This window comes from Podarcis liolepis (assembly GCF_965112155.1).
Source record: "Podarcis liolepis genome assembly, chromosome: 2".
In the NCBI taxonomy this organism is placed as follows: Eukaryota; Metazoa; Chordata; class Lepidosauria; order Squamata; family Lacertidae; genus Podarcis; species Podarcis liolepis.
Genome location: NC_139555.1, coordinates 375,118 through 393,479, shown reverse-complemented (window position 1 = coordinate 393,479; position 18,362 = coordinate 375,118). Strand labels below are relative to the sequence as shown.

Here is an 18,362-nt window from a genome sequence, read left to right as displayed (position 1 = left end):
AGTTGTCTGCGACTGGACTTAACTGTCAGGGGTCCTTGACCTTGACCTTTTTAATTGCATCCCAATTTCCTAAGAGGACTGTTCCTCCTTGGGGTTCCTGCCAGCCTAGAACAGGAACCTTAGACTGTTCTGTGGAGGGGGCTGGGTGAAGTAGAAGCTTCAGGACTGGGGGAAGGACATTTTGTGAGGCACTAAAGATATTGCTTGAACCTGAACATTTTACTACCGTATGTAAAGTGTGTATTATAGCAGTGGAGGTCCTGGAAAGGGGAAAAGAGAAAGAGACAATTTTCTTCCTGAAACATTCCTGTATAAGGCAAGGAGACTATCAATTTAAAAGCAAACAAACTGGTGGGACATATCTCTCTCTTCCCCACATCCCTAGCAATACCACACTCCAGGATACTTGCTACAGTATAGGAGGGGTTGAGCAGGTCCTCCTCCCCGTTTCCTTTTGTTTGTTTCTGTTCTCCTCAGCTGATTGTTCTTCAGGGATCTGTATACACTGGAAGCTCTCTGGCTGTTCCTTGCTGGACTCAGGGTAGCCTCCATCATCTTTTAAACTTTGCTTTATCTTTTGTCAGGTTGGTGCCTGTGGCTTCAACAGCCGGATTTTGCCAAATGTGTATCCTATTCGCTTGGTAAAAGTAAATGAGGATACCATGGAATTGATAAGGAAAGAGAATGGACTATGCATCACCTGCCGCCCAGGTAAATGTCACTGTGATTGCCATATGATATTGCTGTGTGTCAGGAGCATCCCTAGCCATCTTCTGACCTGAATGGTGTTACCTCCCAGGGCTGATTGTGGGGAGGATCGTGGACAGACACTTCTAGGGCAGGGTTGTTCTTTGCTTCACCAGGGAGAGCAAGATGGCCAGAAGCAGAGTAGACATCAAGTGTCAGGTGAAGGAGTCCATGGTCTTGTGAAGGGCTTCACTGCCGCTAATCTAAACATGCTTGTAAGACACACTGAATACCTAAAAGGTGGAAGGGTGGGATGTAAATTAGTTGAATAAATATGCAGAGCAAGGGAAGGGAGGGAGGAGCATAGAACCCTGGAACAGAGCAACAGGCTGAAAAGTTAATTGGTGGCAATTGGAAGCGGAAGAAGAAGTTGAAGAGAAATGTAAGAGGATGAAGAGAGAGAAAGAAGGGGGTAGATAAAAAGATAGCCATTCAAGAAAGGTAAGCACAGACACACAGTGGGGTAGCGGAACCTGGAACTCTCCAGAAGTTGCTGGCCTACAGCTTTAATCATCCCTGGCCATGCTAGGTGGGGATGATGGGAGTTGGAGTGCAACAACATCTAGAGGGCCATAGCTTAGCTACTCCTGATATAAAGTAGCAGAGTTGATAGATTCAAATGAATCTTTTAGGACAAGGATTGGCAGCTGTCCCAAAAAGTGACAGCCAACTGATGATTGTTTCCATGTACATAACCAACGGTGGTTTGAGGCTGAATTATTTATGGGTGTACTTCTGTTTGTTGTAATTGGTTAACTGGTCTTAATTTATATTGTGAAATATTGATCTGGTTTGGGTGATCAGTTTGTGGCTTAATAAGACATGATATGCACAAGCTCTGTACACCTGATGCAACTCCTTTGCAGCTAATTTGTTCTTCCCAGGTTGCTGAACAAATCAAGAAGACAGGGTGAACCGCGGCTCCCTGTTACATCTGAACTGGCAAAATATGGTCACTAGCTTCCAGAAAGCCAGAATCTGGAAGTCAACTAGCTTCAGATCCTGTTTGGAAGCTCTTACGTTTGGGTCCCTGGCACTTGTATATATCCCGGCTTCTTAAGTGACAATTAAAATCTTTATTAATTCCCCACATAGACATATACACATAAATAACAAATCATACAAAGCAAAAGTGTGTGAGTGTCTGGAGGCGGTTGGAGGATGGATGGTGGCTAATGGATTGAGGTTGAATCCTGACAAGATAGAAGTACTGTTTTGGGGGGACGGGGTGGGTGGGTGGGTGGGACTCCCTTGTCCTGAATGGGGTAACTGTGCCCCTGAATGACCAGGTGCGCAGCCTGGGAGCCATTTTGAACCCACAGCTGTCCATGGAGGCGCAGGTTAATTCTGTGTCCAGGGCGGCTGTCTACCAGCTCCATCTGGTATGCAGGATGAGACCTTCCCTGCCCGCAGACGTGTCTCGCCAAAGTGGTGCATGTTCTAGTTATCTCCTGCTTGGACTACTGCAATGCACTCTATGTGGGGCTACCTTTGAAGGTGTTTCGGAAACTGCAATTAATCCAGAATGCGGCAGCTAGACTGGTGACTGGGAGTGGCCGCCGTGACCATGTAACATCGGACCTGAGAGATCTTCATTGCCTCTCAGTACGTTTCTGAGCACAATTCAAAGTTTTGGTGCTGACCTTTAAAGCCCTAAATGACCTCAGTCCAGTATACCTGAAGGAGTGTCTTCACTCCCATCGTTCTGCCCGGACACTGAGGTCCAGCGCTGAGGGCCTTCTGGTGGTTCCCTCACTGTGAGAAGTGAGGTTACAGGGAACCAGGCAGAGGCCTTCTCGGTGGTGGCGCCTGCCCTGTGGAACGCCCTCCCAGCAGATGTCAAGGCAATAAACAACTATTTTACTTTTAAAAGACAACTATGTCAGGGAAGAGTTAGAGTTAGAAGTTTCCAGTTTCCCAGAGGGAGAATGTTTTCCCCAAGGGGGGGGGGGAGAGCAGTGAATCTAACAGAAGAGAGCAAGAGGAACAAGAGGGAGGGACCGGCTGTTCCCAGGAAAGGCCAGGGTTCAGTTCTAGCTCAGATTGGGATGAGGGGAGGTACAAGCCAGCTCTAGCCAGGAGGGTAGGAAAAAGAGCAGGAAAGCGAAGGGAAGGGCACCTTCGCCATTTTGAAGGTGGCTGGTCACGGAGAAGCAGAGCTCAGAAGGTATCTGAAATAAGTGACTCTGAGGAAGAATAGTTAAAGATAAGGAGCGTTTAAAAGTTTGTTTGTTAATACACAATAAAAAGTTATAAAAGAACAAGAAGCGTTTGTGTGGTGATCTGAAGAGGACAACAACCAGTCCTGACACCCTGTTTAGGGAAGTTTTTAATGTCTGATGCTGTATTGTTTTTAATATTCAGTTGGAAGCTGCCCAGAGTGGCTGGGGAAACCCAACCAGATGGGCGGGGTATAAATAATTTATTATAATATTTTTTAAAAGCAATACAAGTAAAGAAAAAATAGAAGAAAAGGGGGGAAGAAAAGAAAAAATACACTATATTACAATTAAATAACAGGTTAAAATGTAAAACTTCCAATAATTCTTATTATACTGCTTATACTGTCTGTATTTTCTTGCACAGATTTATGTTATTTCATTACACACACACACACACACACACACACACACACACTCCAGTATAATATCTAATACACCTTTTGCTTACAAGTATCAATCTAGTTCTGCAAGTATCTTATTGTTTGTACAATGCAATTTTAGATATTCTTTGAATATTTTCCATTCTCTGTATACTTTCTGGTTTGACACTCCTCTGATTCTTCCCATCAGTTTTGCTAGTTGCAGGTATTCTATCATAAGAGTCTGCTACTCTGTAATCGTTGGTGGGATTTCATTTTTCCAGTTTCTTGCCACTATTATTCTGGCTGCCGTGATTGCATACATAGACAATGGTCTTATATTTTTAAAAAATTCTATTGGTAGTATACCTAATAGGAAGTTTTCTGGTCTTTTTTAAAATGTGAATTTGAATAGTTTTTAAAGTTCACTACAGTGGTACCTCGGGTTAAGAACTTAATTCGTTCTGGAGGTCCTTTCTTAACCTGAAACTGTTCTTAACCTGAAGCACCACTTTAGCTAATGGGGCTTCCCGCTGCTGCCACGCCGCTGCTGCGCAATTTCTGTTCTCATCCTGAAGCAAAGTTCTTAACTCAAGGTACTATTTCTGGGTTAGCGGAGTCTGTAACATGAAGCGTCTGTAACCCGAGGTACCACTGTATAGATGTTATTCCAAAATTCATGGATAACCACAGTTCCACCACATATGAAATATGACCCTGTCCTTTTTGCATTTCCAGCATGTTGGCGACCTGTCTTTATACATTTTAGGGGTGTGGTGCCATCTGTATTGCATCGTCATAGTGTTTTCCCTAAGGTTTTAGCATGCCGTGAATTTAATATCTGGCCTCCATAATCTTTCCCATTGTTCCATGTAGATATTGTATCCAAGGTCCTGCACCCACCTTACCATTACTACTTTAATTTGTTCCTCTTTTACTTCCCATTCTAATAGTCGTAAATTCGTCGTAAATTCGTGATATGTTTTTTCCTTTATTGTGGGTTAACTCTTTTTCGAATTTGAATGTTTCTTTTGCAAGACCTTCTTTCTTATCTATATACAGTCTTTGATTTAACTGAAAATATTGGAGCCAGTCTGACAGGTGGCTTTTGATTTCATCATATTTCTTCAAAGTTGGCTCATCTTTATCCACTAGTAATAATTGGGACGTGGGCCACTCTCCCTTCATATTCCTCCTTTTAACTGCTATGGCTTCCGCGGGTGAGGTCTTAAGGGACAAATTGGCTGTCCCAATAGGGCCATTGTTCCTAATCATTAGATCTGAGTCCTTGCTAATTTGCTTTTGCTCTTTGTCATAGTCAAACCTGCAGTTAGTATGACTTCAAGAGCAGATTGGAGATTTTGTGGCACCTTAGATAACTAGGGCCCATGTACTTATTGTGTAGTGATCTGAAACCACATATACATTAGATGGAAGCTAGGCAAATGCAGGCTTCCTCAAGGGAACTGAATTGCTACCTCATGAACATATAAACTGGGCCTCTCTGTCTGACTGCATTGCTACTGTCCCATGTACTACTAACCCATTTTAACTAAATGTGAATTAAAGACATATTTTGCCAGCAGCATCTGTGTGAGGAACATGTGATGTCCTGAACTGATATAGATTAACAGGACAACTCAATGTATGGTCCTATATTTGAAGCTAACCATGGAGCTGAACTACATGTGATTGTCACTTATGAAGAACGATTGTCTTTTTTCCCTTTTCTTGGCCATCCTCCCTTCCCCAGTTGTTCACTCCCTTGCACCAAAGTTGATGTATGCAGCTAGGTGAGCCGGTTCTCTCTCTTTCTTGTGCTTCTCTTTAATGGTATCATAATGTTGCATGATGGTATCACTCTGCAGCATGCATGAATTTTGTCAGGCAAAAATACTGTAGATGAAAGTGCACAAAATGGTGTAATGGTTAGAGTGTTAGACTATGACCTGAGAGACCAGGGTTTAAATCCCAACTCACTGGGTGCCCTTGGGCCAGTCACCATCTCTTAGCCTAACACACCTCACAGGGTTGTTGTGAGGATGAACTAGGGAAGAGGAGAACCATGAGCTCCTTGGAGGAAAAGGTGGCATATAAATGTAATAAATAAATAATAAAATAGTTGGAATATCTGTAGAACAGACCTCCACAGGCTGCAGTCTTTTACACACCTAACCTGGGAGTAGAGACCCACTAACTTCATACATGAGTAAGACAGGGCTACATGTCTCATTGGATGTCTGGTTTTATAGGGCTGTGAACAAATCAGTCTACTTTTCTTGGGATGTTGTGGCAGAAACATGGAAACTTCAGATGCAAACAAATTCTATCCAGCTGCATTTCTAGTGGTTACTTTGAAATAATCTTTGCAGAAGTATCTTGATTTCTATTTTTTCCATCTGGAATTATTATTTTCAGGAGAACCAGGACTACTTGTGGGTCGAATAAACCAGGAGGATCCTTTGCGTAGGTTTGATGGCTATGTCAATGAGAATGCGACCAACAAGAAGATTGCTTACAATGTCTTCCAGAAAGGGGACCAGGCTTACCTTTCAGGTACTCTTCAGGCCATCATCTTGTTCTTTGGTGGCTAGGGATATTTACAGTTGTGGCCTAGAAGATTGATCTTGCTCAGACTAAACACAGCAAACCCTGCCCTCAGTTGCTCTACCTCTAAGGACAGGTTCAAATATTTGATATTTTTTTCCTTGGGAGCAGCCCTGTACTGGCAGTTGAGTGGAGGAAGGAACATCTGACTGAATTTCTATAGTTAAAAATGCCATGGGTTCCCAGTAGTGACTCATGCAAGTGAGTGCCACTGCTCTCATGTGACTTGGCTTTAGGAAGCAGCACTTCCTAAGCATGGATGTGCGAAGTCAGACTGCTCTGTGTATCACATTTATCTAAAAGATGTGTACCCTGCCTTTCTGTTAACCAGAATTGAGAAGACGGCTTAACTATAGTATAACCTGGAAGTACAATATAAGCTTAGACAAAAAAAGAAAAAAGACTTAAATAATCGGGGGTGGGGGTGGGGGTGGATGCCTATGTGTTGCCTTCATTGCCTTTTCTATGTCTTTTTTCAATAGAGCACTGCTCCATGTGCAGGGGATTTCAAGTGGTTATGGTTCTTGTCCTAAGCCTTCTGGTTTGATTTTGTTACCTATTGTGATGGAATCGTTTTACCATAGGGAATTATTCATTCTTACCCAGCCTCTGAGCCTTTATCTGCTTGTTTGGCTCTTGAGTCATTCCATTAGCGGCTGGAGAGCAACAACGTCACTTTATTTTGGTCTTCTGTTACTGGATCCCCAATTGTAGAGGCAGAGACAACTACATTCATCAATAATTAGCCAATCGCAATTATTTTTAGCCTGTCTTGCAGGATACAAATCCTTCCAAGGAAATTTACCAGTAAAATAATTATTTAAAACTACAATTAAGAAAGTCAACATAGAAAAGCATCAGGATCGTTCTCACAGTGGTAGGCCAGGTCTGCATTGATGAGAAATGTGTCCTCCAGATGTTGGGATCCCAACTCCCATCAGCCTGGTCAGCTTGGCCAGTTGTCAAGAAGGATGGGAGCTGCAGTCCAACAATAACTGAAAGGCTGCATATTTCTCATCCCTGCTGCAGAGGAAGGGAACAGCCACCTGGAACAGGGGCAGGCATGTGATGTTCTTGCCTCCTTCCCTTGCTGTTGTGGGATCCTTCCTCCAGGGCAGTAGGTAGTAGATACCCGGTGATCCCCAAAAGCAGGCAATTCTGCTGTTTGTTTGGGTATTGAGTGTCGTTTCTTTAATTCCAGGAGATGTACTAGTGATGGATGAACTTGGCTACATGTATTTCAAAGACCGGAGTGGGGACACGTTCCGTTGGCGTGGGGAGAATGTCTCTACCACAGAGGTTGAAGGAATCCTGAGCCACATCCTCAGCAAGACAGATGTTGCTGTTTATGGAGTTGAAGTGCCAGGTAAATGGAACAATGCAATTGCAGGGAATGCAATTTGGACCAGCGAGTAGGCATAATAATAATAATAATAATAATAATAATAATAATAATAATTTTATTTATACCCCGCCCATCTGGCTGTTTAGTTTCCCAGAATAGTTAGAAATCAGTATTTGCTTTTGGGATTGGGGTCCTGCAAGCAAGCTGATGAGAAAGGAGAGTAAATCATACAGAAATAGGATTCACCTAGCAGAGGTACATTCACCACTAGAGAGGAAGTAAATACAAATGAGCAATCAGAGTGTAATCCTCTAAAAACATCATCAGAATGTCTTTAGTGCAGTGGTTTTCAACCCGTCTGCCGTGGCATCCTGGGGTGCCTTGAATGGTGGTCAGGGGTGCCTTGGGCAACACTGGCCTCTGTCCCTCTTTCCTTCCCTCCCTCCTCTTGCATTTCTGGCTCCCAAAGGCTTGCACAGCTGTTTGTTGCAGCAGCCCTGGTTACAAGCTCTGCAGGCAAATGATGCCTCTGGGGCTGGTCAGGGAGTGCTGGTTGTCAGAAGCTGAGGTGGCATCGGAGTAAGCAAGCAAGTGGGTGCGGGAGCCCAGCCAGCCAGCCAGCCCTTGCTGTTGGGAATGGAGAGACAGGTCCCAGGCCCCTGTGGGGCAGTGTGAGGAGACTTTTGAAACTGACAACAGAGTATCTGCCTGACAATCTACAGTGATAATGTGATGACAAAGGTCTTCCTCTAGTTAAAGGAGAGGAAGACTTATAGACTGGGCTTATTTCCTTCTGCCAAAGGACTCCTCTTGGTCACTGTTAGTGGCATAGCCCAGATTTCTGGCATGGATTGTTGGAGCAGAACAAAACATCCTTCATGCGGAGTCACTGAATAATAGCTGGTGACTGAAATGAAAGGAGCAGAGTGAAGAGTTAATGTGAGCAAGAGGGCAGAAACTGTCTTTTGATTCAGAAAGTCTACTGTCCTTTCAGTTATCTACACTAGTAGCCAATATTGTGGAAACGTTTTGGAGAAAGTGTATTTCCGAGGTTTATTGGGTCTAACACTACTTGTTTTTGTAGTAATAGAAAGATAATTTAATGAAGAATGGAATGCCACAACGTGTGTTCAGTTATCTGTATTCTATCAAAGGTTATGGCCAAATAACCAGAAAAAGGAGTGTTTAGAGGGCCAATTAGATGTTACCTTGGCTCATAACACCACTTTTTCTTTGAGTAAAACCATAAAATTATATATCAATGGAAAGATAATTTAATGAAGAATGGAATGCAATAACTTTTATGAAGGCTTATTTATTACAACAAAAATAAGGAGGACATTTGTCAGTGTGTTACGTGATTGCTATCAAGTTTGTTGGTGTTTTTTTTTTGTTCTTTCATTTAGTGAGCTTGTAAAACGTAAAAAAATTAAAGAAATGGTGCAAAGTTGACTGAACACCCAGGAAGTGATGTAAAATAGTATCATTAAGTGAACAAGGTTACAATTATGAAGAAATTAGAAGAAAAATTGGTAGAAACTTAACCAAAAGTGGCATTTCTAAATTTTTGAAGAGGTATAAGAAGGCTCAGTCACTACAAAATCAAACTGGTAAAGGCAGGAAAAGGTGCACAACAGCAAGTGACGGTGGAAGAATTGAGAGACTGTGCCTAAATGACAGAAGAAAATCATCTGGGTGTATACAAGATGACATGGCACAATATAATGTGAAGTTGAGTGCAAGGACTGCTGGCGTAGACTGCAGGAATATGGTCTATATGCTAGAATTCCAAGGAAAAAGCCATTGTTATCTCTCAAACAAAGATTGAAAAGATTAAACTGGGCTAAAACCCATGTTAACTGGACAGCGGAACAAGGGACTATCTTCTTGCTTGATAGTGATGGCATGAAATACGTGAAGAGGAAAATCGGAGAAGATTTACATCCCACTTGTATTACACCTACCGTGAAACACCCAGTTAGTGTTATGATCTGGGGTTGTATGACAGCAAAACGTGTGGGCAGAATTTGCATCATTAATGGGAATGTAAATACCCAAAAATGCATAGCCCAGACCAAAACCCAATCAAAAATCTTTGGAGAAAGTTGTTAGTCAGAAGCAACCCAGCAATAAAACCCAAATAAAAGAGGCAATAATTCAATCTTGGTTTCACATTATTATTGCTGCAGAACTAAAAACCTTGGTTCACTCCATGGGAAGGCTAAAGGTTGCCCAACTAAGTATTAACTGACATGTGGAGAATTTTTGTATATTAATTTTTTTCTATGTGTTTCATGTTCTTTTCTTTATGACTGCTGTTGTAATAAATAATCCTTCATAAAAGTTATTGCATTCCATTCTTCATTAGATTATCATTCCATTAATATATAATTTTATATATTAATATATATAATTTATATACAGTGGTACCTCAGGTTAAGAATTTAATTTGTTCCGGAGGTTCGTTCTTAACCTGAAACTATTCTTAACCTGAGGTACCACTTTAGCTAATTGGGCCTTCCGCTGCTGTGCAATTTCTGTTCCCATCCTGAAGCAAAGTTCTTAACCCGAGGTACTATTTCTGGGTTAGCGGAGTCTGTAACCTGAAGCATCTGTAATCTGAAGTGTCTGTAACCCAAGGTACCACTGTATTACTAAAAAAATTGGTGTTATGAGCCATCATTGCCAAAACAAGATGACACATGATTGGCCCTCTAAACACTCCTTTTTCTGGTTATTTGCCCATAACTTTTGATAGAATACAGATAACTGAACAAACTTTGTTGCATTACATTCTTCATTAAATTATCTTTCCATTGATATATAATTTTGTGGTATTACTCCAAAAACAAGTGGTGTTATGAGCCATCAAACCTTGGAAATACACTTTCTCCAAAAGGTTTCCACAATTTTGGCCACTAGTGTAGTTTATTATATTGTTTCCTCCACTGACTCCAAAATGGCTCGCAGCAATTCACTATACAATTCACTATACAATGTTGATGCAGGGCAGAAAGCTGTACATAATTAAAAATGAGATATGAGCTCTGCCTTTGAATCTTCGAACTAAAAAACTAGAGGTTAAATGAGGGAAGGGGGGAAGATGCGATTGATGCTGCCGGAACAAATTGGTGAGTTGGAATTGGCATTTTCCTCTGGTGTTCCTTTTGTTCATAGGGAGGGGAGCAACTAGCAACAACTCCCTCTCCAGAGACAGAGGCTAGAGTAGGCATGGCCAAACTTGCCCCCCCAGCTGTTTTGGGACTACAACTCCCATCATCCCTAGCTAACAGGACCAGTGGTCAGGGATGATGGGAATTGTAGTCCCAAAACAGCTGGAGGGCCAAGTCTGGCCATGCCTGCGCTAGAGTGACATTCCTGGTGCAGTCACAGGGCAAGTAACAGTTCTTTCCTATGGGAAGGCAGCAGGCAACCTCTCTGGCTAGGCTGTTTTTTATCCTTTGCTGTGAAGTTATTTGTGGGAGGGAGGAGTGAAACCTGATTTGAATTCCAGCTGTGGATTTTGCTAGGTTGGGTCTAATTGATCCTTTGCAGTGTAAGATTGTGTCCCTTCCTGTGTTTTTTGTTTTGATTTCAGGAGTAGAAGGCAAGGCAGGAATGGCAGCCATTGCTGATCCTGAAGCCAAGTTAAACCCTAACGTGCTGTACCTAGAGATGCAGAAAGTACTGCCCCCTTATGCACGACCCATCTTCCTCCGGCTCTTGCCCCAGGTTGACACTACAGGTAATGGCACATTTGCAGCAAGATCCTCTCTTGGCACCCGGCCCAGGTTGCCTGTTTGCTGTCAGACTCTATGCTGGAATATTTGGTCTCAGTCACTTGATCCTTACTTCCATTTCTCTGAGTAGGGTGAAGCAAAGTGGGACTTGCTTCTTCTCTAAAGGTTCTGGAAGCAGATTGATTTGTTTTATAAGAACATCCTGGCGGTAAATTAACTCACTATGGGCATTCTCTCTCTCCTACCATTAGCTCTGTGTGGTTTGTACAGCTGCTTGAGATTGCTGAACTCCTGACCATCAAGCATGGTAACTGTTGATGCTGATATCTTCCAAAAAGTGGAGAATGGTTGTGGAAATTGACCCACAAGCACATAAAACTCACTCACATTCTCTTCATGAAGCAGCTGAGCTAACCCCAGAGAATTCTCTCTTTTTTTGGAGAGCAACAGGATGTGTTCTAAGCAGGTTTCTTCAAACAGCTCAGATTAACAAGTAGGCTGTTGGTCAAGTTTGTTGCTAAAGAATTCATTGTCTGCACCCACAAAGAAACTGCCTGTTTGCTTCAGCATCTTGGCATTCTTGCTTACACTCCCTTATGTTGGAATTAAGAGCCTTTTTACGATTGGCACAGGCTTTAAAATATCCTGTTTTTGCTTTGAAGAAGTGAGAAACTCTGTCTCTTTTAGCAAACTGAGCCAGATTTAAATGACAGGAACAAAACCAGCATTTGATGCAGATTGCGTAATGGAGAACTAAATGTATCAAGTGGTAACTTTCATTATGTGAAAGAGTTTCTGCTTGATCTTTCACAACTAAATAGTAACTATTAACTGGGCATAGCAGGCTGGAAGATTTGTGGCTTTTTGTTTGAAATATTTAAGACTGACCTCATTAACTTACATTAATTGACACCAGATTTCACCCATGGACTTCTGCTCCGCTGCCTTTGCTTCAATATACTGGCAACAGACAGTTTATGCACCTTGCCAGAAGGTGAAAGGGTGACCTTCTCTGTAATTTGGAGGAAGAGCTGGACATAAAGGGAATTTGTAACCTAGAAGTGAGACAGAATTAATAGCTGTAACTTAGATGAATCATTTCAGATTGCAGATATGCCTGCCATGATGCATGGAAGGGCACCCTGAGAGCGTAACAGAATAATTCTTCTAAGGCAGCTTAAATATTTAAAATAAGAATGCATCAGCTGTAATAGAAATCCCCAAAGAACAATGTGAATAACAAGTACAATAAAGCATTGTTGATATTGGATCAAGAGACAATGGAGTGTGCCTCCAGGGGTGAAGTCAAACTGCCAGAGAATCATAGTGCCTGCTGTGGCTGCGAAGACATTGACTCATAACTGTTGCCTCCTACGTTATTTAGTAAACTTTCTGGGGCACAAGCCTGGGCAGTATGGAGGTCCTGGGCTCCATCCCTCTCTCAGCCTGGCTGATGTGGTCCAAAGGAAAGCAGAGCAATATATTTGGCACCAGCTTGACTGTAGGAGTTGCCTGAAGGAGGTGTACAAGAAGCCATCTTAGGGACTCTGGATTTGTGTAGGGTTTACTCCTTAGCCTACTCTTCTCCTAAATATGTCCCACAAGGCAGCAGACATGATTTCCCCCCTTAGTTTTTCAGACCCATCAGCTACCCTCACCTGATTTAGCCGGCCAATCGAAGCCAGTGTGTTTGCTGTTGCCTGCTGACAGCTTCTAGGAGTTACAGGTGAGAGCTGAGTGCAGGGTGGGGACCCAAGGGGGATAAACTACCCCAGAAGGAGTACAATGTGTTCCCCACCAGAGTTATCACCTCTCCCCTAAAACTCCATATATCCCACAATAAAACATAGTTAATAAAAGCATTGGTAAAAACATCCCCACAGCTTGGCGGGGGCAGACCATCCGAATTGGTCCCACCTCCCTGCAGAGGGGAAGGGTTGCGGAGAAATCCAGTTGCACCAGGAAGTGATCTGACCATGGCACTTCTTTTGTTTCACTTTTACTTAGTGTCAGATCACCCACGTCACTAGAGGTGAACACCAGGTCTAAGGCATGTCCATGACTATGAGTTGGGCCCAACTTATTCAGGGACAGCCCCATGGAGGCCATGCTTTCCACGAAGTCCCAAGCGGCCCCTTGTAAGGTCGTGGTCGGCATGGATGTTAAAATCCCCTAGGACAACCAAACTAGGTGTCTCCAGGAGAACATCCGCCATGACCTGAAGCAGCTCGGACTGGGAATCCTTGGTGCAGTGGGGAAGTCGGAACACCAAAAGGAATCCTGTACTACCCCTATTGCCCAACTTCCAGAACATGCACTCAGAAAACTGGGTCTTCCCAGTAGGATGCCTGATGCAAGCTAATGACTTCCTAAAAATCACTGCAACCCCCCCCCCCCGCCCACATGACCTGGGTTGCTGTGTGTAAGAGAAACCTGGTGGGCAAGCAGCGGCAAGGACAGGCCCATCTGTTTCATCCAACCAGGTCTCTGTCACACATGCCAGGTCAAATCCACCATCCACAATCAGGTTGTGGATGGCAGTGGTTTTATTCATCATTGACCTGGCATTACACAGCAACACTTTCAGGTCGTGTGGGTTTCCCCTGTTGATTCCAGTATCCATCTGGACAAGGCCAGACCCGGAGGCAGGGATAGTCTTCAAACAACGACTAAACCTGCCTCCTCGGTAATGACACGGTCTGGTCTTAGCGTAACTCCTCCTCCTGCCCATGATCACCGAGATCGGATGTCCCAGTGCCTCCCCCCCTGTGGAACTTGTCCCAGCCATTGTGTTGGCTGGGGCCCCACTCCCAGGCAGCCCTGATCCCGCCCCTTAAAAACAAAACACAAACTATACACAACCAATAAAACAACAAAAAACAAAAACAGAACAATTATACTAAAATTAATCCCCAACCAAATATCCATCCCACCCACCCACCCCCAACAAAGCAAAAAAAAAAGGGGGGGGAAGAAATAAAAATTTAAAATGCCATCGATTGCTTGAGGACATTTTAAAACACATAAACCACTTGGAATAGGGAAGCAATAGCAGAACAACTTCCCGCACTTCCCCAAAAGTTTGTTCCAAATAAGGGCCTGGGCCACGCCCCCTGGGCCAGTTGGAGAAGGCCCTGGAAGGGAGCAGGCCCTGCAGTCCTCACCACAGCCAGATGTTTTCTTACTACAGAAAGCCCATTAAGTAAAATAATCTGTCAGCCTGTACCCACTGGTATGGAAGCTGGTGAGCGCTCTCTCTCTCTCTCTCTCTCTGTCTGTGTGCTTTGGTCATGGTCTCTATTGCCACACTTTGTTCCTCATCTGAGCAAAACCTAGCCCCAGAGCTTGTGTGTCGTGACACATTAGTGTGTCAGCTGGTGTGTAGGTGTGTCGCACAAACGTTCCCTGTGCTCTTCGTGGGGCTAGAAAGGTGTTAGTTTAACCTCCGGTTTGCTAGTAAAACCGAATTACTGTGTCACAAAATGATGTCTGTCTAAAAAGTGTGCCACCAACATGAAAAGTTTGGAAAGCCCTGACCTAGTCATTTGCTCTGGCAGCTCAACCAATATGCCTCTGTCCGTTTCTACCAATAGCCACATGCTGGCAGCAAATGCTGAAATTCCAATATGGTTCAAAGGAACTTTTCTCTCAACATCTCAACATATGTAGGGGATTAACTTGGAGACTGTAATTACAATACATAGATTAGCATTTTTCTTTCTATCTTTTTTCAGACTCTAGGTATTGCTAAATATCAATCTTGTGCAAGATATCCGTATTAAAACAAAACCCAAATGCAAATGAATGATGTACTCAGCCACACACACACAACCCCAAGCATAACCTGTGGTTGGCAGGGGAGGAGTGGATGAGAGTTCGGGCCAGAAAACATAGCACAGAAACATTTCATCAAGGGCCACCTACTGATGGGGATGGGAAGCAGCAGAATACCGATGAAAAATATAAGCCTAAAAAATGGAGCATGTGCACAGTTGCATGCCAGTTGTGCACAGAGAAAAAACTTCTTCTAAACCACCTGTTTGTGACATCAAGCTCCTATCTAGAAGCATCCAAAATAGCAAGATGACCGATTCACCGTATTCTGTATTGTAACAATCATTACTTTTTAGTAATTTCTGTCTCTACCTTTTCACCCTTTTTATTAGTTATTGTCAGCATCTTGAGGATGTTGCTTTGTTGGTGATTGCTATATTTTTAACTGTGTCTTTGAATTTATTTTGTAAATCGCCCAGAGGCTATTTTTGTATTTCGTGACTAACGCTTATACCGTATTTTTCACCCTATAGGACACACTTTTCCCCCTCCAAAAATGAAGGGGAAATGTGTGTGCATCCTATGGGGCAAATGCAGGCTTTCCCGGGCTTCCTGCAGCTCTGCGCCACCCTCCAGAGCCCAGCGTGAAGCCGCGCGGGGCTCCGGAGGGTGGCGCATAGCTGCCTGCGCTCCCGGGCTTCCTGCAGCTCTGCGCCACCCTCCGGATCCCGGCGCGAAGCCGCGCGGGGCTCTGGAGGGTGGCGCAGAGCTGCCTGCGCTCCCGGGTTTCCTGCAGCTCTGCGCCACCCTCCGGATCACGGCGCGAAGCTGCGCGGGGCTCTGGAGGGTGGCGCTGAGCTGCCTGCACTCCTGGGCTTCCTGCAGCTCTGCGCCACCCTCCGGATCCCGGCGCGAAGCTGCGCGGGGCTCTGGAGGGTGGCGCTGAGCTGCCTGCACTCCTGGGCTTCCTGCAGCTCTGCGCCACCCTCCGGATCCCGGTACGAAGCCGCGCGGGGCTCTGGAGGGTAGCACAGAGCTGCCTGCACTCCCGGGCTTCCTGCAGCTCTGCGCCACCCTCCAGAGCCCAGCGTGAAGCTGCACCCGGCTCCGGAGGGTGGCACAGAGCTGCCTGCATTCCGAAGCCTGGTGCCGCGCCCGGGCTTCACGCACTTCTCCGCAAGCCTGGGGAGACCGGCGTGGCTCCCTAGGCTTGCGGATAGCAGGCTGTTCTGGGGGCTGGGGTCGGGGAAGCTCAGGCTTCTTCCGCGCCTGCCCCGTGCCTGGGGCGGAAATAAATTAGGTGCGTCTTATGGGGCGAAAAATACGGTAACAATACCAACAACTTGCCTCACAGAAATATCCAGTATTCCACATGAATCTAGCTGAGGTTTGAGCTGTGTTCACATCTGACCATGACATGCTTGCTTTGAAGAAGAGAGCAGGGCAATTCCTTCAGCCAATCGTCTCCCTTCAATCTGCAGTATAGCTGTTTCTTGCCACTGCCCTTGTCCTCCTCCCGCCATTATTCTGACTTCTTTTCTTCCAACAGGCACTTTCAAAATTCAGAAAACACGTTTGCAAAGGGAAAGCTACAACCCACACCAGACATCTGATCGATTATATTTCTTGGATGTAAAACTTGGCAAGTACCTACCTGTGGATGAGTGTGTATTTGAGAGGATCCAGGCTGGGAAAGTGTCTCTGTGATTTCATCAGCAAAAGCCACTAGTGAAGAGTTTGCCACTGGAGGGCTTTGCTTGGCTATAGAAACAAACTTGGCTAAACAAGTGGAGCAAGGTTTCCATTCAGAACATCTGCAGTAGGGACAAAAACTAGCAAGGCACAGGGAGTAGAGTGCCCATCATCTTTTTAAAAAGCGCATTAACTGTTTCTTGAGCAAAGGTGGTGGCCTCTTTCTACTGTTCAGTCTTTAGAATGGTTTTTCTTCCCCTTCCTCTATGTAACCATTGCATTTTAAGACACTGTGTGAAGCAAGACAGATTTATGGTCCCCATTATTACATTGTTAAGCCCTCCATACGTTGGTGTGACTGAGCCTGCAATACCACTGCTGGACTTGCCTTCTGCCATGTCTCTCAGCTGGACTTTCCTTGCTTAAGGCAATAGCACAATTGTTGTGGCGCCTCTTCAGTTGTTTTGGGATTTCCAGCTTCCTAATCTACACATTTATAGTCCCTCCAGTTGTCATCACTCTGAAATGTACCCATGTTTAGGTAGAACTTTAATGGACTGACTTTCAAAATGCAATATCATTTTATCTGCAGAGACTTTGATCTTAAAAATAAAATGACTAATTTGATGAAGTAACAACAAAGTTGGTATTAAAAATGTTATATTAAAGCAAAAACAAATTTGGGCTGAAAAATGCACAGGAAACACCCTTCTAATCCATTGTGCTTTGGTTTACATGTCCACTTTTGAACATTGCAACATTTCAGATTACTTGACGTTGATCCAGAATCTTGGAAAACAGGGTGATAATCCTGAGAACAAAGTCTGGTAACATTTGTTTTGGTTTCTCTGATCCACACTGCTCTCTGTAGGAAGTGTGGCAGCTGCTCAAAGCAAGTTGCAACATAATCCTAACATTCACCTTCCATCAGTACACAACTGTGGGTATTACTAACTCTACTGCTTTTTCTAGTGCAATTTCTGTAGATGGCACAAAGCATTTTATTTAAAACAAGGAAGACAGAAGGGATACTGAGACTTGTGAGTGACCATACCTTCAAAGTTGCTGTGATTCTTTCTTGTGATTATGTTGCTGTGGAAGACCTGTACCACTAATGCAGCTATTCCAAGGATATCCTAGTTAACTTCTATGGAATTGATTATTTTACTGGGATGTTCCCGTACTCTTCTTTCTGTGCCCTTTTCCCTTTAATAACCCTTCTTCTCTTTCATAAAAATGTAACTTTGCACAAAACCATTTTACAAAGACTTCTGTGCAGTGTTAGGTTGTATAATAGAGCACCATACAGTACTAGTAGGGCCATTGTTAAGTAATGGTTCTGAAACCAGTGGAATGTGTGCTTTCCCTTTTTTATTAGACCCAGAATGTGCCTTTCATCAGAGCCAGACAGAGCAGGTTAACATTTGTAATAAATTTAGCTTTGTTATTAATCCTCAGAGAAAGGCACCTACAGCTAACTGAGCCCTGTTGTTTGGAGAAAAGCACATAGTTTTTTTTAAGGCTATATAGTTCATGGTTTGAACAGAAATCATGCACTAACAGTTACATTTTCAGATGGAGTCACTATTGTCAAAGTATAACTTTGTTTTGAAAATAAAAAATGAAGAAAGCTTAAGAGTTTGTCTTGCTCTTTTTTGTCTCTGTCTCTCTTTGATGTATGCAGCTGCATGTCATTTCAGTCAAATGCAGAGACCAGTTCCACTCTTTGTTGCCCTCTGTTCTGTCAGGCTTTATTAAACCAATGGATGTAGCTAGTCAAGCAAAAAGACTTTTGTGGGTGGAGACCACTTAGCATTGAATCATCTCCTGTGTCTCTTCATCATATCTGCATAAGCCGTTATCACAAGCAAGTCTG

At 43.8% G+C, this 18,362-nt stretch overlaps 1 protein-coding gene across 4 annotated transcripts in view; it reads left to right on the top strand.

Annotated features, from left to right (window-relative positions):
- The window catches only part of SLC27A1 (solute carrier family 27 member 1), a 52,415-nt gene extending 34,293 nt beyond the window's left edge, over nt 1-18,122 (top strand). For 3 of the 4 annotated variants that reach the window (XM_083486664.1, XM_083486665.1, XM_083486663.1), the window contains 5 exons: nt 585-711; nt 5,747-5,884; nt 7,137-7,301; nt 10,879-11,025; nt 16,344-18,122. In XM_083486664.1, the coding sequence (XP_083342790.1) occupies nt 585-711; nt 5,747-5,884; nt 7,137-7,301; nt 10,879-11,025; nt 16,344-16,501 (735 nt within the window). In that variant the 3' untranslated portion in view covers nt 16,502-18,122. The remainder of the gene's footprint in view (nt 1-584; nt 712-5,746; nt 5,885-7,136; nt 7,302-10,878; nt 11,026-16,343) is intronic. The other variant, XM_083486666.1, reaches the window with a different exon arrangement.
- Nucleotides 18,123-18,362: the final 240 nt, after the last annotated feature.